Source organism: Xenopus tropicalis, chromosome 3, assembly GCF_000004195.4.
Source record: "Xenopus tropicalis strain Nigerian chromosome 3, UCB_Xtro_10.0, whole genome shotgun sequence".
Lineage (NCBI taxonomy): Eukaryota > Metazoa > Chordata > Amphibia > Anura > Pipidae > Xenopus > Xenopus tropicalis.
The window spans coordinates 23228282-23255307 of record NC_030679.2 but is presented as its reverse complement, the minus strand read 5'-3'; the positions used below and the strand labels follow the sequence as shown (position 1 = coordinate 23255307).

General features: G+C 39.8%; 1 protein-coding gene and 1 non-coding gene across 2 annotated transcripts; one reads left to right on the top strand and one right to left on the bottom strand.

Annotated features, from left to right (window-relative positions):
* Positions 1-1231: 1231 nt before the first annotated feature.
* Positions 1232-10377, top strand: slu7 (SLU7 homolog, splicing factor). Its single transcript, XM_002944448.5, has 16 exons — positions 1232-1384; positions 1776-1950; positions 2767-2920; positions 4180-4260; positions 4405-4569; positions 4685-4753; positions 5809-5856; positions 6386-6517; positions 6610-6707; positions 7166-7233; positions 7584-7723; positions 7803-7964; positions 8231-8335; positions 8576-8647; positions 9461-9568; positions 10048-10377. The coding sequence occupies exons 2-16, from the start codon at positions 1790-1792 to the stop codon at positions 10225-10227; spliced, it is 1743 nt and encodes a 580-aa protein (XP_002944494.2). The 5' UTR covers positions 1232-1384; positions 1776-1789; the 3' UTR covers positions 10228-10377.
* Positions 10378-12243: 1866 nt separating this feature from the next.
* On the bottom strand, positions 12244-12333 carry mir146a (microRNA mir-146a). Its single transcript, NR_049588.1, has one exon. It is a non-coding gene; the product is annotated as a microRNA mir-146a (primary transcript).
* Positions 12334-27026: the final 14693 nt, after the last annotated feature.

The following is a 27026-nucleotide window of genomic DNA, read 5'->3' as shown; positions in this document are numbered from 1 at the left end:
AAGTCTCAAATTTTTCGAGATTTACTATGCATCAAAACGGCTAAAAATCCAAATAGGACAATTTGCTAGCTAAAACCAGCCAAGATCACGTAGAAGACAATGGCATATGCCACTTCCCTTGCCTGGAAGATCTTTCATTTGCTTTGAAACTTCTGAGGTCTCGGATTTTTGTTGCTGTTTTCATGCAACAATTACAAGAAATCTGCGTTTTTGTGACTTTTCTGTAACTTTTCCTGTGCTGACTTTTTCGGTTCAGACTTTTAAGTAAATGTCAGACATTTGCGGAAGTGATTTTATTTAAATCTTTAAAAATCAAAAAACGAGAAATGTTAAGAGTTCTAGTACATTTGCCTCCAAGTATTAATATGAGTGTCACTGGCCAGGTTGGGGGGTGGGACCCACGAGGGGGCAGGTCCGTGACGTGGGGGCTGGGCATGACATTAGTGGGCCACATTCAAGGGGAAATAGTGAGGAAGGCAGGTTAGAAAGGAGCTGGAATAGGGGATAGGAGGTGGGACAGGGCAGATCAGGGGCAGAAGATAAGTTATAATAAATCTACCAGCAACTACATTGCTGGTAAATTTGTAATTCGCCAGCCCTGGCTGATATTTTATGGGCTAGGTTTTGGAAAAACCATCATCAATAGCATCAGTAGGAGTTCCTGGTGGAAAGGCCATCAAATCACAAAGCTCAAAAGTTTCTGCCTGCAGGCAACTTTGCACAACTATGGAGAACTATAGCGATGTGAAAGGGCTTTCCTCCATTTTGGAGTGGTCACGGGCAACTGAATTGCTCCATAATGGGCCCTTAGCCTAATATATTTATCTTCATAACACAGATCTGTGAGAGACTCACTGTAACTTATATAATGTTTAACAAACATCAAATAAACTTAAAAATTAAAAAAAAAAACTAAAAAAAAATTAGTTTCAAATTGCCCCAGTATGCACAAAACCTATTTTCTTTTTGGTCAGTATGGTAGTAATGTCTCTGATAATGGCAAGTAGAGTGGGAAAATATAAAAGACTTCTAAGGATATTTTAACCTGAGATGTCTGAGGGCATGGTGAGAAAACAACACTAAAATCAACTTTTTTTTTTTGTTTCTATTTATTTATTTATTTAATGCTCGAACAGGAATAGGAGATGTCAGTGTTAAACCAGATTGTATGGGCAGCTACAGCTATTAGCAGCTTCCGCCGGTTTGCGCCAACTCGTCACTTCCTCACAGCGGCTACGTGTGCGTCACGGCGCTTACGGGTGCGTCACTGCGCTTACGTGTAGTCCTGACGCCAGTCTCGCGTGATGAGAGTTGGGGTTTTAGACCGTAACACTGGAGTAAGAGTGGAGGCTGGGAAGTATCAGTAAACAGCTGTGCGGGGAGTGTAAGTAGCAGTCTCGGACTGAGTTTGGGAATTCGGGACTGTGTGTCAGTATGGAAGCTGTATAGGGGAGAGAACCTGCATCCAAAATCGCCCATGAAGTTTATAGCTCACTGACAGCAAGGGGGGCAGCAATGCTAGCAAATGCGACACAGCTGCCCCCCGCCTGTCTTTGACTGCCCCCCTTGGTGGTGGCTGTAGCCCCTTCCCATGGCTGCCCCTGTATGCTCTGCCATTCCCACACAGACCTGAATATATTGCTCTGTGCCCCAATCTACATGTCGTTTGGCAGATTTCCATCTTTTAGTTTACACATGTTGGCTGCCAACGTTTTCAAACTTCTAAAATTCTATAAAAAGTCACAACTTAGTATGGAGGCCTTTTTATATTACAGTGTATCTTCCAGAAATGCTTGGGGGAACAGATATCGTGGCAGCGCCCCAGGGAGGCGACCCTGCTGGCCTGGAGGAGCCCAAAAAAATGACCAGAGAAGATTGGAGGAAAAAGAAGGAACTAGAAGAGCAGAGAAAGTTGGGTAATGCCCCGGCAGAAGTGGATGAAGAAGGAAAGTAAGTTGGGAGAGAATACCTCAACATTGGGCAGTAGTGTTTGGATCTGTCAGCTGCATGTATTATATGTTATAATGTTTTATATAATGTATATATGTTTCCTACATTTGTAACATTTTCTCCCTTTATTTAAGATGCAGTAGAGATGGCGTATTACTGTGGTATGTTGGTAAAACAAGTCTATGGGGCACATTTTCTTGTAATACAGTAGATGTCAGTAATCCTATTTTGATCTTTTTAGTTAAAGGAGAAGGAAAGACTAAGTCACTTGGGGGTGCCAAAATGTTAGGTACCCCCAAGTGACTTTAATCGCTTACCTTGTACCCCGGGCTGGTGCCCCTGTTAGGAGAAAACCGCACCAGCTCGGGGTACCTGCAGCGAGCGCTTCCTTCTTCCGTGTTTGTTCTGCTGGAAAAATCCCTGGGCCGGCGCATGCGCACTAAAGTGAAAAGCCAACTTAAAGTTCGGCTTTTCACCCTACTGTGCAAGTGCAGCAGGAAGGAGAAAGCGCTGGCTACAGGTACCCCGGGCACCAGCCCAGGGTACAAGGTAAGCGATTAAAGTCACTTGGGGGTGCCTAACATTTTGCCCCCCCCAAGTTAAATTAGCCTTTCCTTCTCCTTTAATGTGCTCCCTGTAAACATAATGTGCAATATATGCTATACTTTTCCCACCTGATATGTTTTTCATAATAAATACACTATATTTTAAATTCTTTGACTATTGCAAGGCTTTGCAAAAAAGAAAATAACTACTGCACATTTGATTACATTTTATGTAAATTGTTTTGCTGATATTATTATTGTCTTCTACCAGAGACATCAACCCTCACATCCCACAGTACATCTCCTCTGTCCCATGGTATGTGGATCCTTCTAAGAGACCAACGCTAAAACACCAGAGGCCTCAGGATGAGAAGCAGAAACACTTCACCCTTATGGGGGACTGGTACAAAAAAGGTGTCATGGAGGTACATTTTGTTTTTAACTGAATTCTATAAAGTACCGGATAGAAAGTTATATGATATAATTAGGTGATATTGGCCTGGAACATAATATTTGTAATGTGCATAGAGAACTGGCTGAAGGATAGATTACAAAGAGTGGTGGTAAATTGAATATTTTCTAATTGGACCATACTCTGCCTGCCCTACACTGCCTGTGTGTGCCATACTCTGCCTGCCCTACACTGCCTGTGTGTGCCATACTCTGCCTGCCCTATGCTGCCTGTGTGTGCCATACTCTGCCTGCCCTATGCTGCCTGTGTGTGCCATACTCTGCCTGCCCTATTCTGCCTGTGTGTGCCATACTCTGCCTGCCCTATTCTGCCTGTGTGTGCCATACTCTGCCTGCCCTACCCTGCCTGTGTGTGCCATACTCTGCCTGCCCTATGCTGCCTGTGTGTGCGCCATACTCTGCCTGCCCTACGCTGCCTGTGTGTGCCATACTCTGCCTGCCCTATGCTGCCTGTGTGTGCCATACTCTGCCTGCCCTATGCTGCCTGTGTGTGCCATACTCTGCCTGTCATATGCTGCCTGTGTGTGCCATACGCTGCCTGTCATATGCTGCCTGTGTGTGCCATACTCTGCCTGTCATATGCTGCCTGTGTTTGCCATACTGTGCCTGTCATATGCTGCCTGTGTGTGCCATACTCTGCCTGCCCTATGCTGCCTGTGTGTGCCATACTCTGCCTGCCCTATGCTGCCTGTGTGTGCCATACTCTGCCTGGCCTATGCTGCCTGTGTGTGCCATACTCTACCTGCCCTATGCTGTCTGTGTGTGCCATACTCTGCATGCCCTACACTGCCTGCCCTATGCTGCCTGTGTGTGCCATACTCTGCCTGTCATATGCTGCCAGTGTGTGCCATACTCTGCCTGTCATATGCTGCCAGTGTGTGCCATACTCTCTCTGCCTTCCCTATGCTGCCTGTGTGTGTCACACTCTGCCTTAAAAGTAGAAAACAGAAATTTTACTTGAAAGAAAACATTTTTACTTTAAAGTAATAGAAATAGAATGTAAATTTGAATGAATGTTTTAATTTTGGACTTAACTAACCTTTGAGTTTGTGTGTTGCATGCACTTTGTTATATCATCAGGTTTTCAACCATATAAGGAAGAACAAGTGTTTATGAATATAAATGTTATGAATGCAAATGAACAATTCACTTTTTTTGTTGCTGGGCTTTTGTACAAGAAGAACATACATTATTTTATTTTATCTTTTTGTAGGGTTCTATTGCAACAAAATATCGTCAGGGTGCATGTGACAACTGTGGAGCAATGACGCATAAAAAGAAAGATTGTTTTGAAGTAAGTGTTCTTTTAAATTGTGCATTAGATAAAAAAAAGAATATTTTAAGTCACAAAATGGTCATTTAATCATATAAGACCTCAATGCCAAAGACTGTTATAGGCTTCTCTAGTTCTACATTCTGTTTCATATTTATTATACAGAGGCCGAGAAGAGTTGGTGCAAAATTTACTGGGGCTAATATCGCTCCAGATGAACATGACCAGCCACAGCTGATGTTAGACTATGATGGCAAGAGGGATCGGTGGAATGGCTATAATCCAGAGGAACATATGAGGATTGTGGAAGAGCACGCTAAGGTTGACTTGGTATGTGCTTTGTTTTATAAATTAATCTTAGTCACTGGTGAGCATCTGTTAAATATTTTGCGAGAAGTGAACATGAGAGGCTATTAATTTACTGTTTGTATGGGGTTTATTGTAGGCAAAACGCACGTTGAAAGCTCAAAAACTGCAGGAAGAGCTGGCCTCGGGAAAGCTGTCAGAGCAAGTGGTAAGCAGTGAATACAAAATGATTCTCTACTAGCTACAGTATTTTTAGTGTGTCCAATAGTACTAAATTAAATGGTGATTTTGGCATGCTTCTTTTTGATATGAAGTAGATGAGAGAAAACACAAGTGCTTTCTTATAGGAAAAATATTCCCCCCCCTCCTTTTTAACAAATAATTATTCAAGAAGAAAAAGGGAAGAGTTGCTAGAGAAACTGTAAATATCTCCTGATTAAATCATTGGTTTCACAAGCTGATCCTTCTGTGCACTAGCTTTTTATTAAAGATCACATCAAGTCCAACTGAGATTTTTAGGAGAAGCCGCAACCACATGAAAGTTGGCCTGTCTTTGCTAAATACAAAATTACTGTGGGAAACACACAAAGGCTATGTAAAGTATAGGTGAAGGCTACATAAAGTATAGAAGTGCAACTGACCTGGCTAAAATTGATTGAAAATTGATTCGTTGGTGCACTTCCCCTCACCCTGTGGTTTATTTGTACTTTGTTCTGTACAGGTATAGGACCCGTTATCCAGAATGCTCGGGACCAAGGGTATTCCGGATAAGGGGTCTTTCCGTAATTTGGATCTCCATACCTTAAGTCTACTAAAGAATCAATAAAACATTAATTAAACCCAATAGGATTGTTTTGCATCCAATAAGGATTATTTATATCTTAGTTGGGATCAATTACAAGTTTTATTACTACAGAGAAAAAGGAAATCCGTTTTAAAATTCTGAAGCATTTAATTAAAATGGAGTCTATGGGAGACAGGCATTCCGTAATTCGGAGCTTTCTGGATAACGGGTTTCCGGATAAGGGATCCCTTACCTGTACTATAAAACCATTACGAAGTTTAATATCCCAAGTGAAGAGCTGCATACAAAGAACTAATAAGTTAAAACACAGAATTAAAAAATAGACTAGTTTTAAATTGTCATTGTCTGTGCAAAGCTAACATTTTTTTTAGGGTATACTTTTCCATGTAAAATTCTCTTACATTGCGTGGCAGGTTTACTTTCTGTAAAATGTGTGAATCTTGCTTTCTTTACTCTAGAGCTCCCCAAGGCACCAGTGGGGAGAAGAGGAGCAGAGCTCACAGACCGTAAGAAGCTTGTTATTTAATAGAAAATGTTCTCTTTTGTAAGCTGCTGCTGAACAAAGTTCACAGAATGTGGTATTCTTTGGGAAACGTGAATTTTTCTATGCCTGTTTACACTGTTACACATGATTATTAGCTGTCACATGGCTAATGACTGAATGCCATCTATTACCACTATGGTATTTTCTGATCAGTGTATAAAATGTCTAGGCCAAAGCAACCATTAAGGGTATGTTCCATTGTATTTCTGCATGTATGTTCTGCATACAAATTAAGTTGTATACTTTTACTTCACTTATACTTTATACTTATACTTACAGCAGGAAGTGCTTATTGGCACTTGCATCAGAGGACACTTTTTCCATTGTCAAATTGTTGCTCTATTAGAGCTGCCCTGGTCAGCAAGTGAAGTAAATACAGTACATTAGTTTGCAAGCCATTATTCGCCTTGTGAGATCTTTTGCCAATTACCTTTATGCATATATGTACATTTCTACCACAGTGAATTAAATTTTTTCAACATGCCTTTCAGGAAAGGGATCGCAACAGTGAGGATGAGGATGAAGATAAGTATGCAGATGACATTGATATGCCAGGGCAGAACTTTGACTCCAAGAGGCGAATTACTGTCAGAAACTTGCGTATTCGTGAAGATACTGCCAAGGTAGGAGCCCCATTAATATGAGTCAGTGTGATCAGTAATTTAGGAGTTTGTGTTCTTTCCCCGTCTCTAAAACTCATTGTTTCTTCCTGCAGTACCTAAGGAATCTGAACCTTAATTCTGCATACTATGATCCAAAAACGAGAGCCATGAGGGAAAATCCATATTCTGATGCAGGAAAAACTCCAGAAGAGTAAGTACCGAATTCTGATATAAGGGAGTTGAAAATTGCTCATTAAGCAAAGCCTTGATTTCTTAAACTTCTCCCCCACTGACCAATGCATATAATTAGGCATGCCAATCCCTAATTTTTTTTAAAGCACTTTCATTATCCAGGAACCCATTATACAGAAATGCCATTTGTTTTTGTGTCCTTTTAAAGAAAACGATTCTTTTTTTTTTTTTTATTGATTTGCTATTTCTTAGTTACAATAACACAGTTCCCTGTACTTTGAAGCTAACTTTTCTACCTGAAATCCATCCACGAGGGGAACCAATTCTTGTTTTTTTTCAATGGTGTACTAATAAATGTAGTCTTGGTTTAACCCTTAACAAAAAAGTCACAAGTTTCAAGCCATCTAGATAAGCTAAGGTATTTTTTGCATGCAACAACTTATTGTTTAAGCTAATGACATCTGTTTCTTTCTGCAGAGTCAGTTATGCTGGTGATAACTTTGTTCGTTACACTGGAGATACTATTTCAATGGCCCAGACACAGTGTAAGTTGTTTTGATGTTGTATTCCTGTCATGGTTTTCAGATTGTGCTACTCAATTAAGTCTTGTTTTGGGAGCAAACAGTATCACTAACAAAAGTGTTACAAAAGTGGACTGTAAAAGAAGTGGCAGCAGGAATGGTAGTTGAATGACTTAAGCTCTGGATAAGACCATGTGAATCTTCAGGTCCATTGGTGCGAACTGGGCAAGGCTTCTATATTAATGTACCAGCAAGGAGTATAAAATAGAGAAAAGGGTAGATTGCTGTAAGTTATTTATATATATATATATATATATATATATATATATATATATATATATATTCCACTTAAAACCTCTTTTACTGTCACACAGTGTTCGCTTGGGAAGCCTATGAAAAGGGCTCAGATGTTCATCTGCAGGCAGATCCTACAAAACTTGAAGTTTTGGCAAAATCATTTAAGGTTAAAAAGGAAGATTTTGAACACGAACAGAAGAAAAGCATTTTGGAGAAGGTACGTTATTAGTCTATTGGGTGGAAAAAAAAGTCTGTATTGTAGTTTGTTTGCTTAACTGTTTCTATCACCTTTGCAGTATGGAGGACAGGAACACTTAAATATTCCTCCCACTGAGCTTCTTTTGGCCCAGACAGAGGAGTATGTGGAATACTCCAGGCACGGCACAGTCATTAAGGGTCAGGAGAAGGCAGTTGCCAAATCCAAATATGAAGAAGACATTCTTATCAACAATCACATAGTAAGTAATAATTTAAGCTGGTTGAATATAAAACTGTTTTACAATCCAAAAAGAATAAGGAATTATTGTGAAGCAGAAGACATAACCAGATGCAATAGACTTAGCTTGTAACTTTTTTGTTATTTTTAACATGAAAATGTTTTATTTAGTTTAGCAATGTGAACCTGGGCAGTTCTGGACATTTGAAGTCTTAACGTGTACACAATATGGTAAAACACTGTTTATCTAATTTTTAATACATTTTAATTGCAATGTTTTAATTGCAGTGTATCTGGGGATCCTACTGGAAGGAAGGCAGATGGGGCTACAAATGTTGTCATTCCTTTGTCAAGATGTCATACTGCACAGGCGAAGCTGGCAAAGACATTAATGTAAGTTCAAGTGTTTTCTTGTAATTTTTTGCTAGTTCAAAAGAACATAATGCATTTGTACTGAACACTGCAGGTAGAAGCACAGTATAAAACTCCTAAACCGCAGGATGCGTAGACTTTGTGTTGGTTAACAAGCCTCTATCAACTTGGAGCATTTCTGCCCTATAATGTGAGGGAATCTGTTATACTATTCAGCTGTGCTACTGCTTAGTTGACATATGGCCTCTTCTGTTTTGGTAGAATCCTGACATCTGTGAAGAGGACTTGATGCCCACAGAAGAGGAAATGACCAAGCCAAAAACTTTGGTAGAGGTAAGTGAAATGTTGCTTATTTATAGCACATAGTGGGGGGGGGGGGGGTCAGTGGGCCCTATAAACACTATAGTTGCCTTTTTACTTCCTTATATGATGTCACACATAGTACTGGCAGCAGACTTAACTCCTATTGGTTGTGTCTCCTGTCAGTCTGACATTGCTTCCTGTGTCTGTGAGTGCTGCAAATCTGATATGCTGAGTCTGTTTGCCTATACCATTGCAAGGGAAAAAATAACCAATGGATGAGAGCATTGTTGGTGGTTTAATAAGATTTGGACATTAAAGGTGAACAACCCCTTTAATGCAGAGCCCTATTGGCACCCCCACTAAGAGCCCTACTCCTATACTTACTGCATCCTTTTGTTTTTGTTGTATCCTGTCTGTGTAAGTGCAACACATTCTCACTGTAAGGAGAAACATGCATCCATGCAACATGTGTAGCAAAAGTCCAATCATTTCTAATGTTTCCCCTCCCCCATACAAGTATATTAAAAAGACAGGTGGGGGTAAGAAAAGGGACTTATACTGCAAGTTAGGACAGTGGATATGGTGTCTCCCTTATCATAGCATTCTGTATCCTGCTAGTCCAGATTATGAGAGACAATCATATATGGGTGCTGGTCCTCAAAGATGCACCAAATTTGGGCCAAGGTCCTCCGGAATAACAACCTGAACCTATGTGCATAGGGTATATAATACTGGGTACTGCCCTAAGGTTTAACACATGCTGCCTTGTACATCAGCTTTCAATAAAGTTATTGTGTTGTCCTGCATATATAGTTTTATTATAACTGATTCTCTTTCTTATAGATTCATCAAGAAAAACTGAAAGAGAAAAAGAAGAAGAAAAAACACAGGAAAAGTGGAGATTCTGACAGCGACAATGACGAAAAGAAAAAAAAGGACAAGCTAAAAAAGGTAAGGGTGGCTCTCATACTTCATGTGGCCTGGCTTAGTATAATATCCCCAACATTTTGGCTTTAGGTAGCATACATTCCAGTGTAAAGGCCTGTGCCTTTTGATTCTTCTAATGTAAAGCACCATCCCTAGAGATTATTTATTTATGGTTGGTTTTCCAGGCCAATAAGAAAAAGGTTCTTTTTTTTTTTCCTCTGGGCAAAGAAAGTAGCAGCACCAACCCACACACCCATAGGGCAGCACTGTGTACCAAGAGTACAAAGACATTCTAGCCAGCTAGATTAAATGACACAGAGGCTGATTATGGGCATTTCATGAGCGCTCGCTTTTCTTCCTGTTTGTGACGACTTCTCTATGGCAGCGATAGGGTCTTTTGTAAATCTTAATTAAATTTGATTTGTAAGTTAAATTTGTTTATTCATTTTAAATGGCATTGAAAACAAAAACAATCTTATCTCTTCTCCATTCGGCAAATGAAGGCACTGAACGCAGAAGAGGCCCGCCTTAAACAGGTAGAAGAAATGATGCAGTTGGACGAGAGGAAGAGGGGGTATAACAGTGTATATGAGAGTCGGGAGCCAACTGAAGAAGAAATGGAGGCTTACAGAATGAAACGACAGAGGCCGGATGACCCAATGGCCTCTTTCCTTGGAATGTAATTGGGTTCTGCCCACTCATATCTGTGTAACTGAGCTGTACTGCTCTATATTTCTTTCATCTCTAAATGTCCATATCATGTGTATATTTCCTGTCTATGGCTGCCATTTAGAGTTATCTGTAAAATAAAATGTTTTTATAGTTAAGTATAATCTGCTTTCCCTAATTATTTGGTGAAGACTCTTTATACTGCCTCAATCCATGATATGAGGAAACGGATATAAATATAGGTTTGCTGCTGGTCTAGTTAATTCTAGTAATAAATCAGCAAGTAACATACGAGTTGCTGTTTGGAAGCAAGTCTCTGATTGCTGGGGGTTACAGACTTTGTGTTACATTAGCCTGTTTGTTTATATAGAAGTGCAGTGTTTATACAGATTCTGTAGCTGTTCCACTTTCCACTCTTGCAGCAAGACATGGAGCGAGTACTTAACTAATGAAGCGTTACATTATGTGACAATTACATATAATGCACTTAGACTCTTCTGTCTTGTAATTAATGATAACTATATAGGCATGGTCTTGCTAGCAAAACACCCAATGTATTTTAAACCAAAGCAATGAATTGCCTGTCATTAATTGCCCATATGAAACAGAAACCCTGCCTCTGCGCCTTTTCCCCCCAGTTTCAGGAACTGCATTCTTATTATATATTTTATACTCTTGGGAACCCCTCTCAGCCTGCATAATAATTTACTCCACTTTCAACAAAAAAGATAACAGTGGTATGTCTTTCATTTCCCACTGGGGTGTTTTCTGAACATAGATTTTTAGTGAAGCAGTATTTAGTTGTATCGAATGTGAAAAACTGTCTGTGCAAAAATTTGGCCCAAGGTAGACAGTATTTAAATTCACAATTGGCTCCTCCAGTGATTCTGAATTTCATTTTCCTTGAACTAAATGGAAAGAATCATATTTTGTAAATGAACAAATTCCAGCCACAGACACTGCTTCATTAAAGTATATAAACAGTATTTCATTTTATGTGGTAGAGAAAGTACTATGGCCAATAAATAAAGTTTAAATCTGTTCATACCTTTTATAGATTAATGCATTGGGGATAATTATCGAGCAGAGGTTCTGAATGGCATGAATGCACTTACACATAGTAGCCAATCAGGATGCTTTGACTTTTTAGATAGTAATAGTCTATTGAAAACATATCCCTGATGGGTTCCTATAGCACGTATAGTAAATGTTTGTAAATGATCGGCATGGACAATGGTTATGATATCATATATGTATGCATTGTAGAAATTCAGTGTTTTGTTTGTTCAGCCCCAATGTAGCTTTTTTTCAAGCTAAATAATCATTTGATCATCTTTATATGGTCCTTCAACCAGTAGCCAAATTAAATGCACATGACTAATGAACAATAGGCAATAAGTTGTACATTTGCTACTTTATTATTGCAATAAAGACAAGTGGAGGATGAATAGGCTTGGTATAGGTGAGTATGAACAGCAAAAATGAATGTGTGGGCTCAAGATAATGATTTTATTTCTGTAAGTATACTATAAAGCCGCAATGTAAAATGTTACTGTGCTTGTATAAGATAATATAAATGGGCACAAACAAAACTGACACAAGCTGTTTGCATAAATTTGCTTTTTGCTAAAATGAGAAGACTGGTAAAGCGTCTGAATAAATTTGCAAGGCCTCCTGTATTTCATTATGGGATTGGTGAGATCTGTTATGACATTGTCAGGACACAAGTATATGGGGGATGCAGTGCAGTTAGAGTAATTAGCCTAATAATGCAGTATAAACAGTAGGTTTAATATATGTATGAATGTGTTGATAGCTCTGTATGTTTATACATATAATATGGAGGGGTTGAACTTGATGGACTTCCACGTATTGTTAACCAAAATGAACTATGTAACTAATGATGTAACCATGGAGCACTGCCTTGTACTGGAGATGCCCTTTACTGCACCACAGCAGGGGACCGACCATTGTTATCAGCAGAACATTTCTTTACCAAATATGACTCTAAATGTCCTTGGTATTTCGAGGCCAGTGGGATCCAAGCTATGGAACTAAGCACCATAGGTCTAACCTCTAACAACCTATGGAATTCAGTTCTCAAAGCTAAGAACTCATTGTTATCATTGTTCAGTGTTCATGGTTATTTGCCTTTTTTCAGCGCAGGGAACAGCTGTGAAAAGAGCAGAAAATATGTTTATGGCCAGAAACAAACTGTAGAATTTCCAAATAAAAATAGTTCTAGACAGGAATGTCAAGTTCACTAGTGGGTGCCAATTTGTTAGGAATCCCCCCAGGAATCTAATTGCTAGCCTGGGACCCTGAGCAAGTACTTCCCTTCTGCAAGAAATGCACCAGCCCAGGGTACATTCCATCTCGGCAATGCCCCTCCATGCTTCTATTTTTCCAGGGGCCCCTTGTACCATACAAAAGGTTCAGCAAATTATCTGTGATGGCAATAATGATTTTGCTGGCATGCTGTAGGCTACCTAACCTGTGTAGCACACAAGCAGTGCAACTAGAGGTATGGGACCTATTATCCAGAAAGCTCAGGATTTCTGTTTTTTTGGATAAGGGATCTTTTATTTAGATCTCCATACCTTATGTCTACAACAACATTAAAAAACCCAATAGAATTGTTTTGCCTCTAGTAAGGATTAGTTCTATTTTAGCTGGGATCAAGTACAAGGCACTGTTTTATTATTATAGGGAAAAAGGAAACCATTTTCAAAAATTGTAATTATTTGGTTATAATGGAGACTATGGGAGATGGCCTTCCAATAATTCAGGACCATACCTGTACTGGCATTGCCTGACTGCAGCCTATGGGCACAGCTGAAACAGATAGGAGTGCATGGCGGGTATTTTCAGCATGCGTTTTTTAGTTTGCCGAAAATATACGCATATGCGTGCTGTGGCATTAGTCTTAGTACAGAATGATGCTTGGACTAAAGCCACAAAATTAGCATAGTTTAGAGACAACAAACAATTATAATTAAACTAAGTAACTTTTTGTAAAAGCGGGTGAAATACAGGTGGATTGCCTTTGTGAATAAGCCCAATTACTTTCTCCAAACCTGACAATGCCCAGACTGATAAATGCTGCCATCTTAGCCCTGCAGACCAAAATTGTCCACATATCTACATTGTATCAGGCAGGTTTGAAAATCATGTCGGAAAAGGACCACATTGCGCATTGATGCAGTCCTTTGCCATTGGATCCCAGTAGGCCCTCAGTAAGATCCGATTGTTGCTCCCCAGACAATACCATGACACAACATGAGGATTTTTACAAGAATCTTGAAGTTTAGTCTATGTCCAGCTTAAGGCAGAGGTTTCCAAACTGTGGAGCTAACCTCTCTATGGGTATCCATAGTCCAGGGGGATAATATCAAGTTCGTAAGGGTGAAATTTAGTCAGAATGCCTTTTTCCCTAGCTTCCTAGAAGCCTCGACTGAAGGTCAGTTAGAGAGAGGTTTAGATTGAGCTTTTATTGACTGTTGCTGCCCTAAATATTATTGAAAGTTTACCTAAATAAGGTACAGGTATGGGACCCATAATCCAGAATGCTCGGGACCTGGGGTTTTCTGGATAAGGGGTCTTACCGTAATTCAGATCTCCTACCTTAAGCCTGCTAATAAAATTATTTCAACAGTAATTAAAGCTTTGGCTTTGGCTCCAATAAGGATTAATTATACCTTAGTTGGGATCAAGTACAAGGTACTGTTTTATTATTACAGAGAAAAGGAAATCATTTAACCATTAAATAAACCCAATAGGGCTGTTCTGCCCCCAATAAGGGGTAATTATATCTTAGTTGGGATCAAGTACAGGTACTGTTTTATTATTACAGAGAAAAGGGAATCATTTTTAAAAATGTGAATTATTTGATTAAAATGGAGTCTATGGGAGATGGTATTTCCGTAATTCAGAACTTTCTGAAGAGAAAGCTAAATAACAGAAAAACCACAACAAATAAAATATAAAAACACAATTGCAAATTGTCTTAAAATATCAATGTGTATGCCATACTAAAAGTTGATTTGGTGAACAACCCCTGTAAGTCTGTGTGACTTGTATATGTGCTGTAGTAGAAAAAAACCCTAATTGGTGTCCCTCTAGCAACTTAGCACGGAACTCTGGGAACAAAATACTGCATTGTGGGTAAAAAAATATTCTTGGAACTATTGCAGAATGACTTCAAAACTATTTCCCCCAATTTGTAAGCTTCTTATGAGCTGACTGTCTTTCTGTCTGTCTGTCTATCTGCCAACCTTAATCTATCTGTCAAAGCCATGGATGGTGCAATAATGCTGTAGCTCATAGGTTATTAATAGAGTCACAATTAACTGTCATTGTAATGTAAAACACTGGCAAAATGAACTTGCTGAACCACAAACAGTGTTTAGCAAAGGAAAGGCAGTGCATATTTGCAGGCCATAACTCATTTGAGAAATAAATGATATATAATTGCATATTATTACGGCATTTATGAGAGACCTGAGATGTAAAACATAGATACAGATATAGTTCTGTTTTACCTCATTTTATTTCAGGGTGAAGACACATGGAGCCACTAGTAGCAGCTAGTTGTCATGGCTACGAAAATAGACAATACTGATAATTTACTGATAATTGTCTCCATGTGTGTTTTAGCAGAGGCAATTCTCAGTATTGGCTATGGCAGGTTATTGTCTAACATTTGGTAGCTGTGACAAGTAGCTGCTACTAAGTAGCTCAATGTGCCTTCACCCTACAGGGTAATCCCTACTAAATTAACTATATTGTACCCTACTTTTTTGCTGCGGTTTTCTAAATCCTAAGGGATAATTTATTAAGTGATTGCTGGTTGCTAAGGTCAGTTACCCTGGCAACCAGACAACAGGTTTATACTAAAACTAGATTTTTTATTAAGGTCAAACAACACCCAGTTTTATTTTTGCAGCGTTTTATGTTTTTTTTAGTCCCCTTCCTTTTTATGTGTTTCAAAGGTTGACATTGCAGACTTTAAACTGGGTTTTGCTTCATTTTACACCATAGTTTTGGTCCATTTTCCTTAAAAAACACCCCTTTGTCTGTTGTTTTGTGTGAAATATTTTGTTTGCCATTCTACATTTTCCTGCATTTTAAATTTTTTGGTTTTTTTTGGTCCCCTGGAAAATATAAAATCGGGGTTTGATTGGAGTTTTTTAATCCCCTTTGTTTTCTATTCACTTTTGCTTCTCCTTCATTCAAACCACTGCTTAGTTGTTAGGGACCTGAATCCAGAAACCTGACAGCAGTGTAAATGCCAAATTCTTGCAGAATTAAAGTGAATTATTCCGATGAACATAACAAAATAATTATCACACAAATAATTTTACAAACATCCCGTCTAAAAGGAAACAATAAAAAAATGCTTCATAGTAAGAAATAATTATGTGCCAGTACAGTTATGGGATCCATTTTCCAGAAGCCTGTTATACAGATAGCTTCAAATTATGGAAAGGCCATCTCCCATAGACTCCATTGTAATCAAATAATTCTACATTTTTAAAATTGTTTCCTTTTTCCCTGTACAGGTATAGGACCCGTTATCCAGAATGCTCGGTACCAAGGGTATTCCAGATAAGGGGTTTTCCGTAATTTGGATCTCCATACCTTAAGTCTACTAAAAAATCAATAAAACATTGATTAAACCCAATAGTATTGTTTTGCATCCAATAAAGATTATTTATATCTTAGTTGGGATCAAGTACTGGTACTGTTTTATTATTACAGAGAAAAGGGAATCATTTAACCATTAAATAAACCCAATAGGGCTGTTCTGCCCCCAATAAGGGGTAATTATATCTTAGTTGGGATCAATTACAAGGTTCTGTTTTATTTCTACAGAGAAAAAGGAAATCGGTTTTAAAATTCTGAATTATTTGATTAATATGGAATCTATGGGAGCCAGGCTTTCTGTAATTCGGAGCTTTCTGGATAACGGGTTTCCGGATAAGGGGTACCATACCAGTAATAATAAAACAGTACCTTGTACTTGATCCCAACTACGATAAATGTAATCTTTATTAATGGCAAACAATCCTTTTGGGTTTATTTAATGTTTCTATTCTTTTTTAATGGTAAGTATGGTGATCCAAATTATGGAAAGACCCCTTACAAGTCCCATGTCTCTATTACAAAAATAAATGCACCCATAGTCGGTTAAAGATGTTAATATAAAAGTACTAAAATAAGAATATCATATAACTCTTGTTATTATTAATGTTATTATTATTATGAATATGAACGTTTTACCTGATTATATTCTAGCTATTCTTTATTAGAGACGGGGATCAAAAATAATATCTTGCAGATATTTAAAAGCCATGCAAACAATTTCGATCCATACTTACAATATGTATTTATTTTCTTTTTTCTCTGCAAGTTTCTTCTCTCTGTATGTAATTAGCCGAATGCATGTATTCCATTAGAGAACAGCAAGGTCCTCATTGTTTATTTTTTTAGAATCATTTCATGCTGGCCCTAATCTTCTGCATGCAGTGGAGACACTACAGTGGCTATTCTGGTGTCAAAGACATTTCAACTATTTATGGTGAGAGATCGCTTCTGATTTGCATACGTGTTTATTCCATTATGCAGCCAGCACGTTTATGGCTGTGGAAAGTCCCTTTTATATTCCCTTCTCTGCACAGTGCTCTGATAAGGAAGGAACTTCACTTCAAATGAACTTTTGCTCAAGACAGTTCTTTAAGAAGAGTGCAGTGCATATTTGTTCATGCATGGCTCGCTTTGTGGTTGTGTGTGTTGGTTGCACCTGTACCTGTGACCTTTTCTGTTTGTTGTGCAAATACCACTGGGGTGCCCTTGGGAAGTCACAAATGCAGTGTGGGAAGAGCAAGTATTTTCAAGTACAGGTATGGGTTCTATTATTTAGAATGGGTCCTGGAGTTTTCTATCATTTGGATCACCATAGGTTAAGTATACTATATACCCAAGTATACCAAAGCCAACTAGAGTGTCTTGCCACCAATATATACTGTATTTATGTTGGGTTAATTAACATCAAGAACAGTGTACTATTTATTTATAGAAAAATGTACTCAGTGGGAGATGGCCTTCCTATAAAGCAGAACTTTCTGGATATGTGATTCTGGATAAGAGATCCCATACATACATATATACATACTGTATATATAACATTTATATAAAGCTGCATGTCCTGTTTTGGCCTGGTACTGTAAAAGTAACATACAACACAGCACTCCCTAAGTAGACATTTATTTTATTTCACATTTTAGACTTATCTGTGCTTTGTTGTATGTTATTTTTATGTGTGTGTATATATATACAGCCAGACAGAGTAGTACTGGTGCCCAAAATACATTATCAACCCACCCTTCCCAGTTGTTCAACACACTGGGTTGCCACCCAAAACTTCCCACCAAAACTTCACTAGGTGGTGGGAAGCAGAAACAAAGGGGGCTACGTGCGGGGCTACGGTCTTAGGGAAGGATGTAGAGCGATCAGGAACAAAAAAATTATTTGGGGTGGATCAAGGGTGGGCCAGGGGTTTATCTTAATGCTATTACAAATTTAGTGGCAGCTACATTGATGGTATATCTGTAATTCTGGCCCCGACCCAGCTAGGCCAGTAAAATACCTCTGATCACAGAGCAGCTTCGCAAACTACTGCTCCCTTTACTCCAGAAGCCACCCCTGCTGCTCACACACCACTCAGGTAGAATCCACTCTCTCCAAACGATCCTCTCCACCACTAATAGCCCCCCTACAACTGTTGCGCTTAGCATTGCTGCTTTTACCCATACCTACGCTAGTTATTTTGGACTTATTTTGGAGTGCTCCATTCAAGCTCTGATATATATATTCTGGGACAGAAAGGAACTCTCCAAAATAAGTCCAAAACAACTAACCCCAAGAAGAAAAAGTGTTTTTCTCCCTGAGGAATGTCACATTACATTACTGAAACACTGGCTATGGTATATGGCAGTGATCCCCAACCAGTGGCTCGGGGGCAATATGTTGCTCACCAACCCCTTGGATGTTGCTCTCAGTGCCCCCAAACCAGGGAGTTAGTTTTGAATTCCTGACTTGGGGGCAAGTTTTGGTTGAATAAAAACAAGATTTACTACCAAATAAAGCCCCCTGTAAGCTCATAGTGTGCATAAAGGCTGCCTAATAGCCAATCACAGCCCTTATTTGGCACCTCCATGAACTTTTATGGTGCTTGTGTTGCTCTCCAAGCCTTTTTACATTTGACTGTGGCTCACGAATAAGAAAGGTTGGGGATCCCTGGTATATGGGGATAAATAATTCTATAAAGCAAGGATCTCATATATCTGTGTTATCCACCCTATAAGTGTGAGGGCCCATTTAAATAAAAGAATGAAAAGGACCTTGGTTTTGCTATTATGAGAAAGTGTACCTCTCTCTGCTGTGCCACGCAGGCATGCACGGTGCACCCTTTTGAGCACAAATTTGTCTGACTTCCCACATTTTTGCACGGGTCATTGCAAGTGTGAATGTTCCATGGGTGCTTAAACCTGCTGAAGACAGTTGGTGGCACATCACTGTCACTCATATCCTTATGCAACTGTGTATTTGCACATGCTTTCTGTGGTTGTAAGGATGCCAGGTGATCATCTTCAGCAAACCTTGGTGTATGGTTGCCACATGGTTTTACCAGCCTAGCCAGTAAAAATGTACAGACAATGTACTTGCTGGTAAATTTGTAATAACTTGTAATAATCAGTCTCAGCCCATCTCCAATCCCTTTTTTGCCTGACACTTACACATTTTTGTATTTGTAGTTCTTTGATTACCTGGCTCCACCCCTTTGATGTCACAACTTCACCCCATGATTTCACCACCCCCCTCATTTACATTGCTGCCTGTTCACTTTTGAGGCACACCCCCATCCTGCTGGTATAGATTTTTTTAAAAATCACCATACCCTGGTGAAATCTAGGGGCAAATTTATCAAGATGTGAGTTCAGAGCTTAATACATAAAAACTCAGCCATGTTCTATTCATTCCTATAGGGTTTTTAGAAGTGTATTTATCAAAAAGTGAGTTCTAACTTTCACCCATTGATAAATATTCTTCTTAAAATCCCATAGGAATGAATAGAACGTGGGTGAGTTTTTATGTATTAAGCTCTGAACTTATATCTTGTACTACAACATAGCTTTCATTTTGTTTCTTTGCCTGTTCTTAACCTTGAGACATCTGTTAGCTCAGGCCTCTACCTGTAATCCAATTCTGTCTGCCCCAAGAAATAAACCATGTCTGTCTGCCCCCATCTGACTGCTCTTCTGCTTAGGACAATTTTCTCCATTTCTCTATTCCCTGTTCTTATTCTTAGGGCCTTTTAGTGTAATATATAAAATGTAGCCCATTCTCTTTAGCTAGTACTTGACTTTATAGGAAACTACATGGACACTTATCACCCACATTAAAATATGTTTATTATATGAATTGCATTTTGCCCATGATTCTTGCAGTCAAGCTCATTGGCCAGACTTAGAGCTCAAGTCCCACCCATAACTTTATATCAATTTCCCCTTTATGGGGGGGATTATCATTGTTTCTCTGTTTAGCAAAATTACAAGGACAATTCGTTTCCTTGTTGTTTAGATTATGAAATAACAAACAAACCTTATATTATTAATAAGGCATAAAGTATTTTCAGCACAAGCCTTATTCATTTCACTCAAGTTGAATAAATTGGCATATTTCACCTTTCTAAAATATGAGAGAGATTGAATGTCCCTTTGGCCCATAGCTTTGTCCCTACAGGACATGAGAATGGTTTGTTAAATATTTTATAATAATGATTTGCCGGGCAGAAGGATTTTTTTAAATTTGAAGAAACAATTTAGCATCCCATTGGGCAGGTTCACATCCGCCTGGAAACCTAGAAGTAATCACATGTGACTAGAATTGTGCACTTTTGTTTTTGTGCAGCTCTGGCTCCTGTCCCTCCTTCCTGACTGAGAGGCCAAGCCCCAAGTCAGGACTCTGAACTGAAAATGAAAGTGCTAGGATGCAGCTGGTTATACTGCCTTTAACTTTGTAATGCTCCAGACTGTTTTTCTCTGACCACAACTGTTTCTACAGTTTCTATTTTGCGATAGTTTCTTCTGAAAACTGTTTTCTGTGGGACTGATCCTGGGGGCCAGTCATGTGGAGATTTTGGTTAACTAATTATTGGTTGCTAGATATTCAATAAAGCCAGAATGCCAGTAAAGCTGGTCATACACTGGCTCACATTAGCTGCTAATTCCTCCACTCCAGACAGAGCTAGCAGCCTATTACTGAGTAGAAGGTTGAATTGATGAACTATTTCTACCTAAATTACTTACTACTATATTATGTTTCTATCTTACTATATATACTGTATTCAGCAGGTTTAATTATTTCAGCAGGTTTAATTATTTCATCAGACAGAGAACGCATCTGGATGGCCAAACTGGGCAAACATTGACTTGAATGGCAACGTCACGTTGTAGATAATAAGTTGTCTAATTCCTGGCAATGTCATTCGGTGGCTACTAAAGCAAATAAAGTGCTGTCTTGTATAAAAAGGGCATTGACTCAAGAGATGAAAAGATAATTTTGCCTCTTTATAGGTCCCTGGTAAGGCCTCACCTTGAGTATGCAACCTCGACAGTCAAACCTCATAGCTTAACTCTCCCATCCCCTTTACCAGTTTAGTTGCAGTTTTGGGCTCCAGTCTTTAAGAAGGATATTAATGAGCTGGAGAGAGTGCAGAGACTGCAACTAAACTGGTAAAGGGGTTGGAAGATTTAAACTATGAGGTTAGACTGTTGAAGTTGGAGGTGTTTTCTATGGAAAAGAGGCGCTTGCGAGGGGACATGATTACTCTGCACAAGTACATTAGAGGGGATTATAGGCAGTTGGGGGATGTTCCTTTTTTCCATAAAAACAATTAACGCACCAGAGGCCCCCCCCTTTAGATTAGAGGAACGGAGCTTCCATTTGAAGCAGTGTAGGTGGTTTTTCACGGTGAGGGCAGTGAGGTTGGGGAATGCCCTTCCTAGTGATGTGGTAATGGCAGATTCTGTTAATGCCTATAAGAGGGGCCTTGACGAGTTCTTGAACAAGCATAGTATTCAAGGATATTGTGATACTAATATCTACAGTTAGTATTAGTGATGGTATATATAGTTTATATGAGTGTATAGATTGGTAGGTGTGGGTTGTGTGTGTTGGGTTTACTAAGAAGGGTTGAACTTTATGGACACTGGTCTTTTTTCAACCCTATGTAACCATGTATGTCACCAAAACATCAGGTCCCTGTATTCATGGGGGGAAGTGCAGCTCTTTGCACTCAATACTGTGCCATAGTGCAAAATACAGGGCAGGGTACAGAAGTGCCAACAACTCAAACCTGCCAGTTTATACCCTGCTGTACATATTGTAAATGAGGCCCTTTTTTGCTGTGCTTGATATAAGAGCAGTTTCATAGAAAGGTTCTGTAAAATGTCTATGAAGTAACAGGGAAACCACTAGTGTACAATATAATGCACCCTTAAATGCAGCCAAAAGGGGGCACTTATTACCAGACACATTACACACTGGGCCTCATCAATTGCAGTGAGAATAACATCTCCTAAATCAGTTTCAGATTCCTTCATAGACTTTTATGGTATTTTCATGTACTAAACCATGAGATCTCACCCATTATTTTTGTACATTTAAAGGCACATTGACTTTTTACAGAGGATATTGATGCATATGGTATAGCTTACAAGAAGCAGATTCAAATGTACTTTGAATAAGAGGAAGAAAAAAATAGCAATTGTAATTATTTAATTGGAGCAAAGGCCTTGTCAGTTGAGTTGGGCCAAATAGATTATGTGATTCCAAATGTTACAGTCGCCTTTTATAGTTTTATCATAACCATTAAACTTATTTATCATGTGCTTATGGTGTGTATTGTGTGCCGCAATGCATATATTGCGTTCTTCGCATTGTCAGTGATGTCAATGAGAACAAACATTGCACACACTCACTTAACTCTCCCTATGATTTACAAAGCTACCAAAGTGATCTATTTTATAGTTCTGTTGTTATTAAGAAAGAGGAACCTTCCTTTGACATTTAGCAGCACATGATATTCTCTTAGTATCGGGAACATTTCTCTGACTAAGGATCCGGACATTCTCACCCTTTTGCTACTGGATCATTGATTCAGTATAGAGGTTTATGTGGTAAAGTGAGAAAACATTATGGTTTATCACGTGAAAACTTATGGGTGAGATTCAGTTTGAGATCACGCGAAAATTCTTTTAAAGTCTATGGGGAAAAAATGGAACTGAATTGGTAGAAAAATTTTTCTCCTCAAATCTTGTCCATGAGTTTCATGTGATAAATGATAACATAACTGAATTAAATCTGGCCCATTATGTTGAATTACAAAAAAATTATGCCAGTTACCTATTACAGGTATAGGACCTGTTATCCAGAATGCTCGGGACCAAGGGTATTCCAGATAAGGGGTCTTTCCGTAATTTGGATCTCCATACCTTAAGTCTGCTAAAAAATCAATAAAACATTAATTAAACCCAATAGGATTGTTTTGCTTCTAATAAGGATTGATTATATCTTAGTTGGGATAAATTACAAGGTACTGTTTTATTATTACAGAGAAAAAGGAAATTAGTTTTAAAATTCTGAATTATTTGATTAAAATGGAGTCTATGGGAGACGGGCTTTCCGTAATTTGGAGCTTTCTGGATAACGGGTTTCCAGATAAGGGGTCCGATACCTGTATTACAATGTGAGAATGTCATGCAGACATGCCAGAGAACTGAGCCAGCAATGGTACTTGCCCCTGTATGCCCCCGTGCTGCCCATAGAAAATTAAGAGTGGACAAAGTGGGACTGGGGTGTGCGATGCCCACCAGGGCTGCTACCCCAGGGACCCCCACACCCCTCAGGGGTCCATGACTACCAGCTCACTCAGCTCCCTCCCCCCTGGTACAATGGGGCAGGCATTTATAGGGGGCCAAAGGATCTAAAATATGGAAAATGAGTTCATTTGTTTTGAACTCACGGGGCACTTTCATGTCTTTCTGAAAGGGCACTTGGTATACAAGGAGCCAAACAGCATTTTTGATTGTGCCCATATACACTTATACATAGTACTGCTGTCTTCACAACTGAGATGTATCATTAGCCACATTTTTTTTGGGACCTGGCTTCATATATTAATACCTTTTTGTTTTCTACTGTACAACATTTGAGCATTACATACTCTAGATGGGACGTTGCATAGGCTTTAAAGAAGAATTACGAACTCAAAATATAAGGACTCTTACACATAGCCGTTACAGTGGGTTTTTTATTTGTTCTGTTGAAAGGGGAATGCATGAATTAAAGGGCACATCTTGCACTGAAAAGAGATCCTGCACTGGGGAAGGGGAAAACCATTGTCTTTTTTGCAGGAAAGCCCCCTAGTCAGGCCTGTGCCCCCTGCACCTGGTGCAGGCAGCCATGTTGTAGCACACACATGCACATAATGAATAAGTGCTCCAGCTTGCTCATTATGGACAGACCCAGATTTGTGGCAAGGTCACAAAGGTCCGGGCCTAGGAACTTAGGAGCGGCATGCCACCCAAGCCGCACTGAAACTTTGCTCGCATACGGAGCAATAGGGACCAAACTTCAAGAGCAGGACTTGTGGTTAAACAAGTGCCCCAAGTCCCTGCAATGGAGTTTCTCTGCTTATGCTGGTTCTGTGTATCTCTCCTGATAACACTGCAGGTCCCTCTGGCAGCTGCTGCAGCCTTAGATTTGTTACATTATTTCTTCTCATCCAGAGCCTAGGCACCAGTTTGGTCACATGGTCCTGTGTGTGTGAGAGACGGTGTGTTAGAAAATGGCTCTATTTCATTGTGGAGAGGTTTCTGTGCTAAGCGGGAGTATGGATCCTGTGGCTGCTGTACCAAGGGAACCCACTAAATTCCAGTCTGACTCCTCTATAAGTATAGGCAATCTGTGGATTCTGGCAAATACCAGAGGGGCTGCTGTAAGATGCCATAGACAGTCACGTGTTGGGTATGTGGGGGGCTATTTGAGCCTTTGTGTACACGAAATGCCAGGGCTTGTTTTGAATGTCAGTAGAGGTCTGCCCACCCACCCCCATAAAACGCAATTTTCTCACTGGATTTGCACGTGTGAGGCTCCAGTGGGCCCCAATGGGGTGCAGGCCCAGGTACAGCCACACCCCGTTGTACCCCTGGTAGTGCCGCCACTGCTTCTAAAGTTGCTTATGTTCTGGCTCAGTCACCCCATTCTTTCCAGTGCTGCTTCTAAACTATGCCATTAAGTGTTATATAATATAAATACATTTGTTAATTACATATATGTGTTTGTCCAGCCCTCTAAATCAGGGGTCCTCAAACTTCTTAAGCACATGGCCCCTCAGACTGTTGGGGGGCTGGACCGCCACCACCATCCCCCCCCAGTCAAACTCTGGCCCACTCCTGCATTCTCTCCCAGCCACAACCCCCCCCCCCCACACGCTCCGTTGGTCCACCCTCCTGCTGCCTGTTGAGTCCTCCCTCTTCCAGGTCCCTACAGTCTTCCGTCCGTCTTCCCAGAGAAAGTCCTCTCTCTGCCAGCGCCGTCTGTCCTCCCTCTCAGCTCCCCTGTCCCGCTCCCTGCTGAGTCCTCTCTCTTTGCTGCGAGGGGTGAGGACGCAGCGGGGGGGGGGGGTAAATTACCCTGAGGGGCCAGATCCACCCCGTGGGCCGTAGTTTGAGGACCCCTGCTCTAAATAATTTTTCCACTAAATAACCAGTCCCGTAGTTACACAGTTATGTACAGTAACATGTGAATGGCTTGCTGTGGTTTTGCCAATACATAGCACCTATTATTGGATACAGGTTTTGTCCAGGAAACCAAGTACAGGTATCGGACCCCTTATCCAAAAACCCATTATCCAGAAAGATCCAAATTATGGAAAGGCCATCTCCTATAGACTGCATTTTAATCAAATAATTTTTAAAAATGGTTTCCTTTTTCTCTGTAATAATTAAACAGTACCTGTACTTGATCCCAACAAAGATATAATTACTGGATGCAAAACAATCCTTTTGGGTTTAATTACTGTTCTGAATTACGTAAAGACCCCTTATCCAGAAAACCCTAGGTCCCAAGCATTCTGGATAATGGGTCCTGTACCTGTAGCTTTTGTTTGATGATTTTGTCCTTCCACCTGCAGAAATTTGTGAAGACACCCATAGTTATCCATCAGATCAGTCTGTAAGCTTCAAATACATTAACCTGTATTAACCTATAGCATTCTGTGACTGAAACCTGCAGCAAGTGGGAGAACCACAGTGGCTAAAACTCACTGGGATTTTCTGCTGGAATTTTCATCTTGGTAGAATCATTTGCATGAGAAAAAAAATATATATACAGTATATATATCACTGCTTGCTATATAAAAGGTGTATGGTAATTTGGACAAAATCATGGGTTTTTTTCATGTAATCATATCCAACCCAATTTTTACCTTGGTTTCAGTTTTTATTTATTTATGTTTTATAGACCAGAAGAATTCTGGAATTAACACACATGGGTGGTTCATTACAGCAAAAAAAATCTCCTCTGTGTTTCTTACCCCTGATGCTGGGATTTAATTGCCTGGTAATCTGGTCTGAAAATCATGGGTGTCATTCAGAGATGCCACAATCAGCCTGACAGTCACTGGGATGGCAAAATCTCTCATACTGTAAAAATGGAAAAACTTAATTTGGTGAATGTGACCCTAATTCTGAGAGTTGTTGTTCCCCATAATAATGGTCATGGAGCTATTTGTAAGGTTCAATAGCTAGCTGAAGGTTGACAAAGTGGAAGGTTGCTATTGATAGCTGCTATATTAATGGTTGCCACAAAGACATTTGTGGAAGGGATGTCACCAGAGGAGTAATACGGGTACTGGCAGAGGGTGGTTTCTAGATGGAAAGCTACCATTCTCAGGTCATGAAAGGTGTAGGGCTTGTAAGGGAGTGGAGATGGTTTGGATGTTCATAGGTGAGGTTTGTGCATCACTGGGGAATGGCTGTGGCAGGATTAGGGGTACAGTCATTCAAGTGAATGGTTTTTTTTTTTAACATTTGGACCCTGTTGTACTTGTGGCATGGCCCACCACTCGGGGGGGGGGGGGGGGGTGACTGGCTGGCTAAAAATTGGGGCCTTGCTAACTTAGATGTATAGGACTGATTACTTTGTATCATGACTACCGTGGTGATGGATATTGTGGAAAACTTTTTGTAATGGCTGACAAAATGGTGATGGGTGTTATGGAGATTGTTGCTCTAGAGATCTTTATGAGGGTTATCAGTAATGGCATGCTTCCATGGTAATTCTTGTCATTGAGCCTTATATGAGGGCAGAATAGTAATGGTGGCATTTACCAGTGCCATGGCGACTGGTGCAAATGGTAGTGATTACAGACATCATTGTCAAGGTTACCGTTTGCCATAGCAATTGTTGTTATGCACATGGTTTTAATGGCAATGGTTTTTGCTAGGGTAACAGTTATGGTTATGAGTGCCATATAGATCATTTCATATTATTGCTGCAGTATAATTTTCCCTTATATAGCACCAAAGTTCTTCACAGGAATTATATATTATACTATATATTAGAACTGGCGACCAGAGTCTGGCTGTGCTCTGCAGTGCCGATAGGTGCAAGCAGCCCTGTCCTTCCCTCATGCCATAGAGCATCTTGTGCCTGGGGATGTCTACGTGCCCCCCTCTGCTCTCCC